This window comes from Saimiri boliviensis, chromosome 7 (assembly GCF_048565385.1).
Source record: "Saimiri boliviensis isolate mSaiBol1 chromosome 7, mSaiBol1.pri, whole genome shotgun sequence".
NCBI classification, from domain to species: Eukaryota; Metazoa; Chordata; class Mammalia; order Primates; family Cebidae; genus Saimiri; species Saimiri boliviensis.
Genome location: NC_133455.1, coordinates 91025687 through 91042702, shown reverse-complemented (window position 1 = coordinate 91042702; position 17016 = coordinate 91025687). Strand labels below are relative to the sequence as shown.

Sequence of the window (17016 nt, the reverse complement as noted above, 5' to 3'; positions counted from 1 at the left end):
GGTATCGGGAAGGGGTCCAGTTTCTGCTTTCTGCACATGGCTAGCCAGTTTTCCCAACACCATTTATTAAACAGGGAATCCTTTCCCCATTGCTTGTTTTTGTCAGATTTGCCAAAGATCAGACAGATATAGATATGTTGTTTTGCCTCCAAGTCCTCGGTTCTGTTCATTGGTCTATATCTCCGTTTTGGTACCAGGCCTCTGTTCTGTTCATTGGTCTATATCTCTGTTTTGGTACATGCTGTTTTGATGACTGTAGCCTTGTAGTATAGTTTGAAGTCAGGTAGTGTGACACCTCCTGCTTTGTTCTTTTTGCTTAGAATTGACTTGGCTATGCAGGCTCTCTTTTGGTTCCATATGAGGTTTAAGGTGGTTTTTTTTCTAGTTCTGTGAAGAAGGTCATTGGTAGCTTGATGGGGATGGCTTGAATATGTAAATTACTTTGGGCACTATGGCCATTTTCACGAGATTGGTTCTTCCTAACCATGAACATGGAATGTTTCTCCATCTGTTTGTGACTTCTCTTATTACATTGAGCAGTGGTTTGTAGCTCTCCTTGAAGAGGTCCTTTACATTCCTTGTTAGTTGTATTCCTACGTATTTTATTCTCTTTGTGGCAATTGTGAATGGCACTTCGTTCTTGATTTGGCTCTCCTTAAGTCTGTTATTGGTGTATAGGAATGCTTGTGATTTTTTCACATTGAATTTGTATCCTGAGACTTTGCTCAAGTTGTTTATCAGTTTAAGGAGATTTTGGGCTTAGACGATGGTGTCTTCTAGATATACAATCATGTCATCTGCAAATAGAGACAATTAGACTCCCTCCTTTCCTAAGTAAATACCCTTTATTTCTTTTTCTTGCCTGATTGCTCTGGCTAGAACTTCCAGTGCTATATTGAATAGGAGTGGTGAGAGAGGGCATCCTTGTCTAATGCCAGATTTCAAAGGGCATACTTCCAGTTTTTGCCCATTCAGTATATTTGCTGTTTTGTTGTGAATGGTTTTTATTATTTTGAGATACGTTCTATCAATACCTAGTTTATTGAATGTTTTTAGCATGAAGGGCTGTTGAATTTTGTCAAAGGCCTTCTCTGCATCAATTGCGATAATCATGTGGTTTTTGTCTTTGGTTCTGTTTATGTCGTGAATTACGTTTATAGACTTGCGTATGTTGAACCAGCCTTGCATCCCTGGAATGAAGCCTACTTGATTGTGATGAATAAGCTTTTTGATGTGCTGTTGCAATCAGCTTGCCAGTATTTTATTGAAGATTTTTACATTTATGTTCATCATGGATATTGGCCTGAAGTTTTCTTTTCTTGTTGAGTCTCTGCCGGGTTTTGGTATCAGGATGATGCTGGTCTCATAAAATGATTTGGGAAGGATTCCCTCTTTTTGGATTATTTGGAATAATTTCAGAAGGAATGGTACAGCTCCTTTTTGTATGTCTGGTAGAATTCGGCTGTGGACCCATCTGGACCTGGGCTTTTTTTGAGTGGTAGGCTCTTAATTGCTGCCTCAAATTCAGACCTTGTTATTGGTCTACTCAGGGTTTCGACTTCTTCCTGGTTTAGGCTTGGGAGGAGGCAAGTGTCTAGCAATTTATCAATTTCTTCAAGGTTTACTGGTTTATGTGCATAGAGTTGTTTGTAATAATCTCTGATGATGGTTTGAATTTCTGTGTAATCTGTGGTGATATCCCCTTTATCATTTTTTATGGCATCTGTTTGGTTTTTCTCTCTTCTTTTTTATTAATCTGGATAGTGGTCTATTTTGTTGATCCTTTGGGAAAACCAGCTCCTGGATTCATGGATTTTTTGAAGGGTTTTTTGTGTCTCTATCTCCTTCAGTTCTGCTCTGATCTTAGTTATTTCTTGTCTTCTGCTAGGTTTTGAGCTTTTTTGATCTTGCTCCTCTAGCTTTTTCAATTTTGATGACAGGGTGTCAATTTTTGATCTGTCCTTGCTTCTCATGTGGGCACTTATTGCTACATATTTTCCTCTAGAGACTGATTTAAATGTGTCCCAGAGATTCTGGTATGTTGTGTCTTCATACTCTTTGGTTTCGAAGAACATCTTTATTTCTGCCTTCATTTCATTGTTTACCCAGTCAACATTCAAGAGCCAGTTGTTCAGTTTCCATGAAGCTGTGCAGTTCTGAGTTAGTTTCTGCATTCTGAGTTCTAACTTAATTGCACTGTGGTCTGAGAGACTGTTTGTTATGATTTCCATTCTTTTGCATTTGCTGAGGAGTGATTTACTTCCAATTATGTGGTCAATTTTAGAGTAGGTGTGATGTGGTGCTGAGAAGAATGTATATTCTGTGGATTTGGGTGGAGAGTTCTGTAAATGTCTATTAGGTTTGCTTGTTCCAGGTCTGAGTTCAAGTCCTGGATATCCTTGTTAATTTTCTGTCTAGTTGATCTGTCTAATATTAACAATGGGGTGTTAAAGTCTCCCACTATTATTGTGTGGGAGTCTAAGTCTCTTTGTAAGTCATTAAGAACTTGCCTTATGTATCTGGGTGCTCCTGTATTGGGTGTGTATATAATTAGGATCATTAGCTCTTCTTGTTGCAGTGATCCTTTTACCATTATGTAATGTCATTCTTTGTCTCTTTTGATCTTTGTTGCTTTAAAGTCTATTTTCTCAGAGATGAGAATTGCAACTCCTGCTTTTTTTTTTTTTCTATTTGCTTGGTAAATCTTCCTCCATTCCTTTATTTTGAGCCTTTGTGTATCTTTGCATGTGAGATGGGTTTCCTGGATACAGCACACCAGTGGGTTTTGGCTTTTTATCCAATTTGCCAGTCCGTGTCTTTTGATTGGGGCATTTAGTCCATTTACATTTAGGATTTATATTGTTATGTGTGAATTTGATACTGCCATTTTGATGCTTGCTGGCTGTTTTGCCCATTAGTTGATGCAGATTCTTCATTGTGTTGATGCTCTTTACCATTTGGTATGTTTTTGGAGTGTCTGGTACTGGTTGTTCCTTTCTATGTGTAAAGCCTCTTTCAGGAGCTCTTGTAAAGAAGGCTGGTGGTGATGAAATCTCTGAGCACTTGCTCGTTTGCAAAGGATTTTATTTTTTCTTCACTTACGAAGCTTAGTTTGGCTGGATATGAAATTCTGGGTTGAAAGTTCTTTTCTTTAAGGGTGTTGAATATTGGCCCCCACTCTCTCTTGCCTTGTAGGATTTCTGCTGAGAGATCTGCTGTGAATCTGATGGTTTTCCCTTTGTGGGTCACCTGACCTTTCTCTCTGGCTGCCCTTATTTTCTCCTTCATTTCAACCCTGGGGAATCTTACTATTACGTGCCTTGGGGTTGCTCTTCTTGAGGAATATCTTTGTCGTGTTCTCTGTTATTTCCTGGACTTAAATATTGGCCTACCTTGCTAGGTTGGGGACGTTTTCCTGGATAATATCCTCAAGATATTTTCCAGCTTGGATTCAGTCTCTTTGTCACATTAAGGTACACCTATCAAATGTAGATTAGGTCTTTTCACATAGTGCCATATTTCTTGGAGACTTTGTTCATTCCTTTTTACCCTTTTTTCTCTAATCTTGTCTTCTCATTTTATTTCATTGAGTTGATCTTTAACCTCTGATATCCTTTCTTCTGCTTGGTCAATTTGGCTGTTGAAACTTGTGGATATTTTGTGAAGTTCTTGTGTTGTGTTTTTCAGCTCCATCAATTCACTCATATTCCTCTCTACGTTGTCCATTCTCACTAGCATTTCATCAAATCTTTTTTCAATGTTCTTAGTTTCTTTGCATTGGGTTAGAACATGTTTTTAGCTCACAGAAATTTCTTATTACCCACCTTTTGAAGCCTGATTCTGTCATTTCATCACACTCATTCTCCATCCAGCCTTGTTCCCTTGCTGGTATGGAGTTGTGATCTCTTGTACGAGGAGAGGTATTCTGGTTTCAGGTGTGTTCATCCTTTTTGTGCTGGTTTCTTCCTATCTTTGTGGATTTATTCACCTGTCATCTTTGTAGTTGCTGACTTTCAGATTAGGTCTCTGAGTGGACATCCAGTTTGTTGATTATGAAGTTATTTCTCTTTCTTAGTTTTCCTTCTAACAGTCTGGCCCCTCTGCTGTAGGACTGCTGAGGTCCACTCCAGGACCTGCTAGCCTGGGGATCACCTGCAGAAGCTGCAGAACAGTAAGGGTTGCTACCAGTTTCTTCTGCTTTTTCCCAGGATACCCGCCAAATGTCAGTCTGATCTCTCCTTTATGAGGTGACTCTTTGGATATACGGGGGACAGGGAGCTGCTTCAGGAGACAGTCTGTCCTTTATAGGAGCTCAAGTGCTGAACTGTGAGCTCCATTGTTCATTCAGAGCTGCTGGGCAGGTATGTTTATGTCTCCTGAAGCAGAACTCCCTCCCCTTTTTTATTTCCCTAGGTGCTCTGTCCCAGGGAGTTAGGGCTTTATGAGTTTCTGTTGTGCTGCTGCCTTTTTTTTCAGGGCTGCCCTGCCCAGCAAGGAGGCTGCCTAGTTACTGTCTGCCTGCAGAGGCTTTGCTGAGCTACTATGGGCTCTGCCCAGCTGCTGTGCAAACTTCTCTGCAGTCCTGTTTATATGGGTGTAGTTAGAACTGCCTCGGCAATGGTGGCCCACCTCTGCAATGGTGGACTCTCTCTGTAATGGCAGGTTGCCTCACCAGCGGTGGGCTGCCTCAGCAATGGTGGAGTACTTGAGTAGTGGTGGAGTGCCTCGGTAATGGCAGGCACCCCTCCCCCTCAGAGCTGGACCATGTGGGTTCAGCTGTGCTTGCTGTGAAACTCAACCCAGAGTGTTTCCAATTGCTACTCTGTGTGTGCGTGTGTCTGTGTGTGTGTGTGTGAGAGAGAGAGAGAGGGTGGGACCAGCCAAGCCTGATCACCTGGCTTCCTGCCTCAGAGCCTTTATTTTTTTTAATTTTTTTTAGTTGAATGGTCGACTCTCCCAGGTGTTCCAGTTGCCCGCTGAAAAGGTGCCGGGATCTGTGTGATTTCCCATGCAGTGACTCACTGTGCTGGCTGAAACAGTGGTGCTGAGATTCATGGTGCTTTTTTTGCCTGGGAATCTTCTGGCCTGGCTCCCTGTTTCAGTCCCCTTTTTAATCAGATGACTGGGTGACTCTGCCTTCCCAGAGCTCCAATTGCCAGCTATAAGGGCACCTGATCCAGTGTATTTTTTATGGAGAAACTGCTGTGCTGGGGCACCAGCAAAGCAGCCGTGCTGGCCAAAACAGCCACGCCAGCCAAAACAGTCATGCTGGCGATGCATAGGGCTCCTCTGCCTGGGAATCTCCTTATGTGTGGGCAATAAAAATCTGTCTGGAAATGTGGCATCCACTCACCCTCTGTGCTTTCACTGGGAGCTGCAATCCTGAGCTGTTCCTAGTCGGCCATCTTGGATCTAATTTCAAGTTTCTGATTCTTTAAGTCTGGTGCGGGGCCTGAGAAATTCCTGGCAGCGGTGTTCCACACTTAGGAAAATCTCATCTTGTTAATTCCACACAGGTTTTTGTGCTCACTGGGAGTTTTAACTTACTTTAGGCAACTAAGCTCACTCTGCAGTTATTATATATCTGACTCTTTCTAAAACTTAAATCAGCTACTTAAACTTCACTCTTTCTGTGACAAAGTCAGGTGGCTTTTTTTCCATAGCAGTGACACATGCCCCATTGTTGGGTTGGGGATAAGACCTTAAGATTATAAAAGATGACATTTTATATGGGAGAGGGTGGAAAAAAAGATAAAGAAATCTATCAGTTGATACCTTGAGCTATTTTCCCACTGTTGTAAAAATCTCAAACTTTGTGGTATCATAAAGTGTGTGGCTTTGTCATGCTTATCCATTAAACTGAAGGATATTTGATGACTGTACATGTAAAACATCACAAGAAACTGTGGTCTACATTATCAACCCTACCATCATTTTTGCAACTTCATTGTATTGTATACATTCTCTTTTATATAAAGATGTGGAGTAGATTTAAGAAGTAAGTTTCTTCACTACCAAGTAATTATTTAGAGGGTGACTTTGAAAAAGTTTAATCCTTCCATTAGCTTGCATAGCAGATAATAAGAATGATAATGGCTACCATTATGGACTCATTACCATCCACCGGGTACTTGCCAAACACTTCACTTGAGTTAGCTCCCTTAATAAAGGCATAATGAAACACATGAGTAAGTGAAACTCATCATGCAAGGAATTGAAATGAGCATGGTTATGACTTGGGAGAAGGTGCCTACATGTATTAAAAACCTTTACCTAAATTTTCTCCAGTCCCTGGGAGCAAGTTGTAGTCTTTTTTTTTTTTTTCCTCTTGTGTTCAGTCACCCTGTTTTTGAGGTCTCTTTTCTCTGCACCATGGTTCTCAACTTATTTTGAGGGAAATATCTTGAGCAGAATACAATGGGAAAAGAGTGTCTACCCCTTTCTGTTCGAAATTCATTTTTATCCCTTCCTGTCTGAACAAAAACTCTATGGAATCAACACCACCAAGCTCTGTGGGGATAAAAGAAAAACCTGCTCCCTTCACCCTGCTGGAAGCTGGAGGATGCTAGGCCCCCATGTAGCAGTGCATAGAATTCTAGCTTTTTTCCTCCTTTCTCTGGATATTAGGTTCAGAGAGTACACTGTGTCTCTATGTGAATACGGACAGTTAGCATTTACCAACATGTTTCTGTCTACTTTCTCTTGTTTAAAAAAAGATTAAAAAAACTTAGAGAAATGGGATTATAGAAGATCAGCAAAAGGTGGGTTTGAGATGCTTGGGTGGGTGGAGTGGGCATTTTGACAACATGGCTTTTCTTTTGGAGTGTTTAATTGTGATGTTTGACAGACATCCTTGCAGTTTAAGATGTCACTTTTAAAATAAATTCTCTCCTAATGATGACTTGAGCCCTGCCACTCAATCAGCAGAACCTGAGGGATCTTATCTGGAATTGACATTCTCTATTGAAATTTTGTTCCTGTTCATTTTAAAATTTTCTTTTTGTTTCACTGGAAGGGAAAGATAATGCTCAGTTTTAAATGTTGAAAGTGTACAAGTTGCTTTGTTACAATAAAACTAAATGTGTACACACACACAAAACTTCACCTTTGAATAAGGTATATTGAAAAATAATTTCAGTAACTTTACTTTTCCTGAAGAAACAGTGTTAAAAATAAATGGAATAATTAGTCTCCAAGTAGAAGTGACGGTATATTGGTGGCAGTAGAGGGTTTCTTCCCTCAGACACTTTTTCAGCTTGATATGGTAAATTAACAATTTATTCAAACTTTTTAACATCATTTTGAGGTATATCAAGTATACAGAACTTTTCACAAAATGAATACCCACATAACCAACACCCAGTTCGAGAAACAAAATACTTGTACCCAGCAGCCACTCTTGTGCCTCTTCCAGTCACCACTCCCCTAAAAGTAATCAGCATTCTGATTTCTAATGCAATAGTTGAGTTTTGCCAATTTTTAAACTGATAAATCCTTTTTAACTTCAGTTTCATAATTCTGATTTAATAAAAGATGAAAATCTGAGACATGACCCAGTGAGATCATAATTTGGCAATTTTGAACCGTAAAATATAGACCAGAAGCTACCTTGTCACAGACATAATTTTTAAAAATGCATTTATAACATCACTGTGAAATTCAAATAAGCTTTAATTATTTTCATTTTTTCCTCCTCAACCTAAAAAAGCCTTTGCTGATATTTGGCAAGATCTCCAATGACACTTTACGGCCAAAAGAAAGGGGCAGGATACATGATCAAGAGCCCCTCTTCACATAGATCAGAGAGCGTGATGTGGCTTCCCTGGAAGGTAGATTGCAGAGGCAATCAGACAGGGGACTGTTGCCTTGCTGAACTGAATGGTCCATGTTAGTAGGACCAGACGTTGGTAGGGTGGTTCCCCTATGCTGTTCTCATGATAGTGAATTCTCAAAAGAACTGATGGTTTAAAAGTATTTGGCTTCCTTTGCTCGCGCTCACTCGTGTGTGCTCGCTCTCTCTCGCCCTTTCTCTCTCTCTCTCTCTCTCTCTCTCTCTCTTCTGCTTTGCTGTGACATGACATGCTTGCTTCCCTTTTGCCTTCAGCCATGATTGTAAGTTTCCTGAGACCTCCCCAGCCATGTGGAACTGTGAGTCAATTAAACCTCTTTTCTTCATAAATTACCCAGTCTCAGGTAGTCCTTTACAGCAGTATGAGAACAAACTAATACAAACGGGTTTCATGTCAAACTTTCACTGTTCTTCTGTCTCCAGGAAGAATAATGCATTCTCCTGGACTATTATTGCTGGGGACCATGACAGAACCCTGAAGGAATCAACTGAACAGGTAAAAAGAATGTTTTTACAGGTCATTCTGCCTGTACTCTAAGTGTTCTCACATGCCAAGCAATACCTTTAGCTAAAATATGTAATTAGTTAATCTCCCAGGGCCCTTCTACACTTATCATTTATATCCACATTTAAAGATGCAACTTGAGATTACACTTTCACTTGAGAGTTACACAAAGTAGGTCAGAATTGCAAATTTAGGCCCATGGGCACAGGTTTCCAAAGCTTTGTTTTTCCAGTGCCACCAATATCCAGAAGGTGGTTCAAAGCCTCCTGCAAATTGTAAATCAGGATTGCTCTTTTATAATACAAAGTTCTCTTTGTTGCTGATGTATGTAAGTGCAGAGATTTAGGATTATTTTGTACCGTCAACAAGGAAGTAGCTGGATTCTTTGACTTTCTCATCTTGGAATTTGCTTGCTTGCCACTGATACAGGTGAGAAGGGCCAAACACATAATAGTGCATGAAGACTTCAACATACTAAGTTATGACTCTGACATTGCCCTAGTACAGCTAAGCTCTCCTCTGGAGTATACCTCGGCAGTGAGGCCAGTGTGTCTCCCACACAGCGCAGAGCCTCTGTTTTCCTCCGAGATCTGTGCTGTCACCGGATGGGGAAGCATCAGCAGAGGTAAGCATTTTTTGTTGCACAAACATTAATGCGAGTTATTTTTGAAACTAGGTCATGTAAATGATATTAAGCAGCATCCGCTTCATCCCCTTTTCTTTCTAGAAGATGGAGACCATGTTTTATTTCACTATAATGGATAAGCAAATAAATTGAGAATGAGCTATTTAAAAACTTTTCCTTCAGGATAATTTGGATTATAAGTAGGCCAGATTAGTGGTAGACAAACCTTTACTGTAATGGGCCAGATAATAATCCTTTCAGGCTTTGCAGATCATCTGGTGTCTGTCACAACTATTCAAGTCTACTGTTACAGCATAAAACAGCCATTGGCACTATGTAACAGAATGGGTTCCAATAGAACTTCATAAATAAAATTTAAATTTCATTGTCATGAAATATCATTCTTTGGATTTTTAAAATGTATAAACCATTCTTATTTCATAGATTGTGCCTGTGTTTTGGGGTGGCATAGAATTTATCCACTGCCTGTTGTGTGCTCACCCCTGGGTATGGTATGGAATTCTTAAAGGCTTAGTAAAACACTGAAAGATATGAATGGTTGACATTTGTCTTTTGCTTCTTACACCATATAAGATTATTTTCTTTATATATTTCCTTTCTATATGTCATGTATTTGGAATCTGTGAGCTTGAATGGGGAGGGAATTTATATTTGACTGCTTATGGTGTTGATATTCACAGCTTACTGTGCTATGTGAAGCCAAACTGCACTTTCATAAAAACCTTCGCATCCAACACGAGGAGCTTTTATCATCCCCATTTTACAAATGAGAAGGTTGCAACCCAAAGATTTAAGTAACTTGCTAAGATCCCATAACTAACAAATATCAAAGCGAGGATTTAAGATCAGCAGGACTCAGCTTATAATCATTCCTTAATGGCTTCTCATTATATTTACAATCAAATATGAACTCCTTAGCCTAGCTTGGAAAGCTCTGCGTGATTGGGCCTCTCCACTTACCTCTACCACTTAATTCCCCTCTTCTGTTCTTCTGGTTAACCTTCAGATACCGTAGCTTTTCGTCTTTCTCCTTAACACCAAGCTTGCTTTGCTTTCTGAAGTTCCCCATTTTGTGTCCTCCTACTTGAAACATGCTTGTTACAATCTTGTCACAGCTGCCTGCTCATTATTGCATCTTGAACCAAAATATCACTTCCTTTCTTGGCCCACACTGCTGCAGGAGGATGGGCCTCCCATTGCATTCTGCACTACCTGGTTTTATCCTCTCATTGCACGTTAATGTACTTGGCCTGATTTCAGGCAGTCATCTTCCACATCTCGCACACTAGACCGAGAGCCTCTTGGAGGCTGTCATTGGTCACTTTCTGCCCAGGGCTAGAAGCATACATGCCATTCAGTAAACATTTTTTGGCTTACTGGCTTCAAAGGCCTTGAATAAATGTGCCTGCTCTCTAAAATCTTTGACTTTTACTAATTCCATGACGACCAGGCAACTGAGAGGTGGTTAGTCTTATAAAAAATGGATTTGTTCTTTCCAACTAGGAGAGGAAATGAATGTTAATTTTTTGGGATATGGTCAGCCACACTAAGGGAGATGGTCCCTGAGAAGAGGAGTTTTAGGATATTAAGAAGAATGAGAGGTTTAGATTTGAACTTAGGCTTGAGCCTAGTTCTGTCCCATAAGAGCTGTGAGATCAAATTTTCAGAGGTCTGGTTTTTTCATATGTGAGACCACTGTGATTAACCTGACCTCACATATGGAAAATGTTGTTGTATTATTAGGTTAGAATAAAATTCTTCATATTAAGTTACTATATAAATTTAAAGTACTTGTTATTAATACTGCCCTAAAAGGTATAGGGCTATAAAATATTAAACTTAAAAAAATTGGTCATAAATCTAAAATGATAGAATGGTCATGAAAAATACATGTTAACACAGGCCTGCCTAAGGATCAACTATGAAAAGAAATTATTTCATGTTATCTTAAATTGGAGGTGCATTTAGGCTTCAATGATAGTAGAAGAAAAACAGGATAATGATTTTTGTTTATATTAGGAAATCATAAGCATATTATTTGTAAGCAAATATTTATGTAAATATATAACCATATATTTATAACTGCATAAGTCGTATATAGCACCAATTCATATCTTGCTGAATTTTCTCTTCCAGAATGCTTATGCAGAAATATTTGATATATTAACATTTAAATTGAAAATAAGCTAGAAAAGTGTTTCTGGTTTTATTTTCCTGCCAATGGCCTCTCTTTAGAAAATACCAAATCTGGAAATGAAGACATGTTACATAAAACACTTGAGTTTTTTAAATTGAGTATGCTATATTAGCTCAGGCCATACTGAGTGACTGCAGTCATGCTGGGACAGAGCTATGTCTGAACTTAAATACGTTTCTAACATCCCTTGCTGCTTGCTTCACCAAGCTCTCTCTGAACGTTGCTTCATTAGATGGTGGCCTAGCAAGTCGCCTACAGCAGATTCGGGTGCATGTGTTAGAAAGAAAGGTCTGTGAATACACTTACTACTCTGCGCATCCAGGAGGGATCACAGAGAAGATGATCTGTGCTGGCTTTGCCACATCTGGAGAGAAAGATTTCTGTCAGGTGAGAGGATTCTGGTGTTATACAGGAAGGCAGAAAATTGCCATCTGCTGGAGAGTGTCTATAGACTTGAGAAACCACTGCTGAAGCCACCAACTTGTCCTGTGCTTCAAATATCACATCCCTGCATGAAGACCAGTGGGGCAACAGAAAGCATAAGTAAATTAACCCAAATTTGCTGAGATGTCAGAGAGTGGCCCGAAGCAGCTCTACAGCAAGAAAGGAGAAAAGACAGTGGCTTCATGGAGGAGCTGGTGAGAAGGTAGGAAATGGCAGAGCCTCTAAGCAGGCCTGAGCAAGGCAAGATGTGTTCAGGTATAATTAAGGCTTTGGGAAAAGGAAAAAGAGATAAAAGTTCTAAACTTATGTGTCCTACTTACGACTTAAAAGTTTTATCAGGTTAAATTATCATTAATCTCTGTACTCTCTTAATTTTCCACCACAAATTAAAATAATCACAAAGATGTCCATTGGACAAGCTTGATAATGGCAAGTTCATAATCAACTAAGAAAAAGAATAGGAATGAACAGATTGTAGAATGCCAGCTTTAAAGCTCACAAAGTCAATGAAGGAATGTGTCTTCAGATATACAAACAAGCTAAGAGTTTCTAACACTCCGTGTGCCCACCTCTAATCCCTGGTTTGAATTTGGGGCTACTCACCTAAGGGAAAGTTTGGGTCCGTAGGGCAGCCAAAATCCCCCAGACTTATCACTCCCACTGGTCTGGGGTAGATAGGAAAGAAAGAACAAATGTTTAGTTTCTGCAGCTCTTCAGTAGTTTTCCCCATTGGTAAGTCGAGAAACATGCAGCAATAGATTTCACCTCCATGAGGGAGAAACAACAGTGCATTAATCTAGGTGGATGTCCTTCCATGTGCAAACATGAGAGAGTGGATGATGTCCCCTTCAACACGGAATAGAAGTTTATCGTCATTAACCCCTTACTTTTATGGTGTCAAGCATTGACATTCTGTTTTAATTTTGCATATCTTCATTTGCATTCCCCAGAAGCATGTCCCTGAGACAAGGATTCAGGTACAATGGTGTGTTTTAGGAATCATAGATAATCACTGGTAGGAAAGAGAGGAGAGGGTACAGGGAAGGGAGGGCAGCCAATCTATGATGCATTATTAAGACATCTGCAGTAGAGAGGGCCTAAAGCTTAATCTACAGGAAACTCAGGGCAGTGATGCCAAGTACACATGGTCAATTTATCCATCTGAGGGGCGAGGGAGCTGGGATATTTATCTACTACCTTCCCTGGAGCCATAGTTTGAGGGCTGCTGTGGGAGCGGGTGGTTAATCCCTTAGGATTTCCCATACTTTAGGGTTGCCTCATGGGTGGAGTGGAGAATGGGGAAGATCGCAGGCACAGAGACAGCACATGGGCTGGAAGATCTGAGGAATATAGGAGGCGCACTCCTGCTGTCTGCTAGAGTACATAAATGTTATCTGATAAAAATCACAAAAGTAGTCTGAATTAATGTGTTAATTCTTCCCTTTAGTCCATTGTAGGATTTGAGGGATGGCTTTTCTTTCTTCAACAAGAAAATCACAACTAAGTGTGTTGTCTTTTACATATTTGACAGCAACTAACATTACATTGTGAACTGTTTGTGTGGAAAGAAAAAGAATTTGAGAGGGTCTTAGAAAGGTCAATGTCACGGGTGACCTCAATATCATGATCTCAGTTGGCACTTATTTTTTCAGTTATATACAACTGTCACTTTGGCTGCAGCATGACCGAATTTACTGCCCATATATGGGAAGAAAACTAGAAGCTGAGATTCTAATAAATAAGATTAGCTTCCTATTACAAAGTACACTGAGTTACTAAAAGGGTGACTTTAGAAACTTGCTTTGGTAAAATAGTCTCTAATATTTCTATCAGGTAATTGATTTTTATTCTCTTGTGTATCCTTATAGATAATAGACCTGCTAATGCGCCTTCTCATTCAGGAAGGTAGGCATAATAATATTGGAATGCAGAGACATGCTGTTTTTCAGATATGCAATGTGGTATCCTGCTGTTCTTTGCTAACTGGATTTCAGATTTTTTATTCTAGATTTTTAGTTTTTAATTGTGTGGGTATATAGTAGGTGTATATATTTATGGGGAACATGAGATTTTCATACAGCTATACAAGGAATAATAATCACATAGGGTAAATGGTGTATCTATCATTTGTATTACAATCTACTCATACTATTTTATTTTTAAATGTACAATTAAATTATTATGGACTATAGTTACCCTGTTGTGCTATCAACTACTAGATTTTTTTTATTCTATTTTTTTTGTACCCATTAATAATTCCCACTTCCCTATACTCACCCACTACACTTCCCAGCCTCTCAAAACCATTTTTCTCTACTCTATCTCCATGAGCTACATTGTTTTGGTTTTTAGCTCCCACAAATGAGAACATGCGAAGTTGTCTTTCTGTACTGGGTTTATTTCACTTCACATAATGACCTCCAGCTCCATCCATGTTGTTGGAAATGATAGGATCTCATTCTTTTGTATGGCTGAGTAGTACTCCATTGTGTATATGCACCACATTTTCTTCATCTGTTCATCTGTTGATGGATACTTAGGCTGCTTCCAAGTTTTGGCCATTGTGAATAGTGTTGCAATAAACATGGGAGTGCAGATAACTTTTCAATATCTTGATTTCCTTTCTCTTGGGCATATACTTAGGAGTAGGATTGTTATATCAATTGTATTTATATTATTTTTTGAGGAAAGTCCACATTTTTCTCTATAGTGGTTGTACTAATTGATATCCTCATCAATAGTATACATGAGTTTGCTTTTTTTCCATATCCTTGTAAGCATTTGTTATTGCCTGTCTTTTGGATAAAAGCCATTTTAACTGGGGTGAGATAATAGCTCAACATAGTTTTGATTTGCATTTCTCCAATCAATGATGTTGGCCACCTTTTCATATACCTGTTTGCCATTTGTATGTCTTCTTTTGAGGAATACCTATTCAGAGTTTTTGTCCATTATTAAAATCAGATTATTTGATTTTTCTATAGAGTTATTTGAGCTCTTTATATGTTCTGGTTATTAATCTCTTGTCAGATGAGTACTTTGTAGAAAGGTTGTCTTTGGCTTTGTTTCCTTTGCAGTGCAGAAGCTTTTTAACATATGATCTCATTTGTCCATTTTTTCTTTGGTTGCCTATGCCTGTGGGGTATTACTAAAGAAATTTTTGTCTAGTCCAATGTCCTGGAAAGTTTCCTCAATGTTTTCTTTTATTAGTTTCATAGTTTGAGGTCTTAGATTTGAGTCTTTATTCCATTTTGATTTGATTTTTGCAAATGGTGAGAAATAAGGGTCTACTTTCATTCTTTCATATAAGGACACCTGGTTTTTCCAGCACCATTTATTGAAGCAACTGTCCTTTCCCCAGTGTACTTTTGTACCTTTGACAAAAAAATGAGTTCACTGTAGATGTATGGATTTATTTCTAGGTTTTCTATTCTGTTCCATTGTTCTACAAGTCTGTTTTTATGCCAGTACTGTACTGTTTTGATTACTATAGCTTTGTAGTATAATTTGAAATCAGGTAATGTGATTCTTCCAATTCTGTTCTTTTTGCTCAGGACGGCTTGGCTATTCTGAGTCTTTTGTAGTCCCATACAAATTTTATGATTATTTTTTCTATTTCTTTGAAGAATGTCATTGCTATTTTTTCTAACTTCTTTTCATCTGCAAAGTCATAGATCTCTGTCTTCACAGAATAATATATGTCCTCAGGCACACTGATTGCCTTCTAGCCTCCCAACTGACCATGTCTTGACTGTCTTAGAGTCTTAGCCAAGATATATCTTTTTTATAAAATGTTCATCCAGGTTTTTGGAAAGCTGGCTCCTCGTCATCCTTTATGTATTAGCTCAAATGTTATTGAAACTGCATACACATATATGCACATGTAAGCACAAATATATACCTACCTTTATTCTCTACATTCACTCTATTTCCTTTATAGGTACTATTACCATCTTATTTGCTTATACCCTGTCTTACTTGGTATGTCTGGCTCACAGCATTGAATAATTATTTAATAAAGAATGTTCATTTGTTTGCTGAATATTTACCATGGGCTAGACCATATGATAAACAAAAAGAGATAAATTAGACAGGTTCCCTGTATTATGGAATGTTTGTAATTGCCTGAAAAATTATGTATTGGCTATATGTTGGTACTGAAAAAAATCAATGATTTAAAAAAACAAAACACTTGCCTAGGTACATCAGACAACTGTCCACCTGAAAGGGGGTCTTAAGTATAATCATTATATGAAAAAATTATGCCCCGAGGAAATGATAATTGTTCTACATTACAGAATTTAACAGAAGAAACCTTAAGTTAGGAAAAAAGAAATACAGTAATGTGTTTTTTTTCCCAACTTAAGGTTTCTTCTGTTAAATTCCTTATACAAAATAGATGTTTCCAATGTGGCCCATCAACACAATTTATCTTATAAGAAGACAAAGGACCTAATTTGGTCCTAAATACATTTGTGTCCATAAAATTGGAAAGCCTACTCTAAAAAAATGAAAATCCTATGTATTTAGGCTTGCTTTGATGCATATAGTTTATAAAATTTCACTGTAAATTAAGCAGACCTTTACTTAGCATGTATTATGGACTGGGTATTGTGGTAGGTTTCCTGGGATACAAAGTTGAATAAGATGCAGTACTTATCGTCAAATGGGCACATGTTGTAAATAGCAAAAGACATAAACAAGGGCACGTATTGTGCTGCCATTGATTTTTCACATTGAACCTGAAGAGACATGTAGAAGATGTTAGTGCTAATTAATAGATAAATATGTGTGATGTACATAGTTTGGTTCCCTTAATAAGAATACCACTGTTTTCTTCAAAATCTCTTTCTGCTTATAATTTGTCCATTTAAACAATGCAAATATTGAGAGGAATATTAGAGAGAGACACTTCCATCTACATGAACTTCTTGGTGCTTTTGTATAGTATTTTACCTTTTGAAATATGTTTAATCATGACCAATGCAGCCATATCTAAGAACATAAAAATAACTGTAAGTGTTAAATTTCTATGCATCTTTCCTTGAATTCAGTTATTGTATAAGCTAACTACTAGACTTGTTTAAGGTAGTTCCATTAAAAAAAAAACACTTATCAGTTTGGTGGAAGGGAAAGAACACTGAATTTTGGCAGGCGACATGGGCTCTGATTTTACTGCTGCTACTAACTGTGTGTGTGAAATAGGATAGGTTGCTTACTTCTCTAATTAAAAATTTTCACATCTAATATCCCAGGAAGTTAAATTAGCTTGGCCTTTAAATTTTTTGAAATTGTGTAGCTTTGGAATCTGCAAGTAAGCAAAAATAAAATGTAATACTAGAATTGAAATACTTTTTTTGAGAGAGAGTTTTGCT

The 17016-nt window shown here is 38.4% G+C and overlaps 1 protein-coding gene and 1 long non-coding RNA gene across 10 annotated transcripts in view; one reads left to right on the top strand and one right to left on the bottom strand.

Moving 5' to 3' along the window:
• Window positions 1–17016, bottom strand: part of LOC141585156 (uncharacterized) — a 118996-nt gene that overhangs the window by 26142 nt on the left and 75838 nt on the right. For both annotated transcript variants that reach the window (XR_012518509.1, XR_012518511.1), the window contains one exon: window positions 12245–12306. This is a non-coding gene — a long non-coding RNA (uncharacterized LOC141585156). The remainder of the gene's footprint in view (window positions 1–12244; window positions 12307–17016) is intronic.
• The window catches only part of OVCH1 (ovochymase 1), an 84206-nt gene that overhangs the window by 40556 nt on the left and 26634 nt on the right, over window positions 1–17016 (top strand). For all 8 annotated transcript variants that reach the window (XM_074403007.1, XM_074403009.1, XM_074403011.1 and 5 more), the window contains 3 exons: window positions 8273–8345; window positions 8784–8979; window positions 11430–11584. In XM_074403007.1, the coding sequence (XP_074259108.1) occupies window positions 8273–8345; window positions 8784–8979; window positions 11430–11584 (424 nt within the window). The remainder of the gene's footprint in view (window positions 1–8272; window positions 8346–8783; window positions 8980–11429; window positions 11585–17016) is intronic.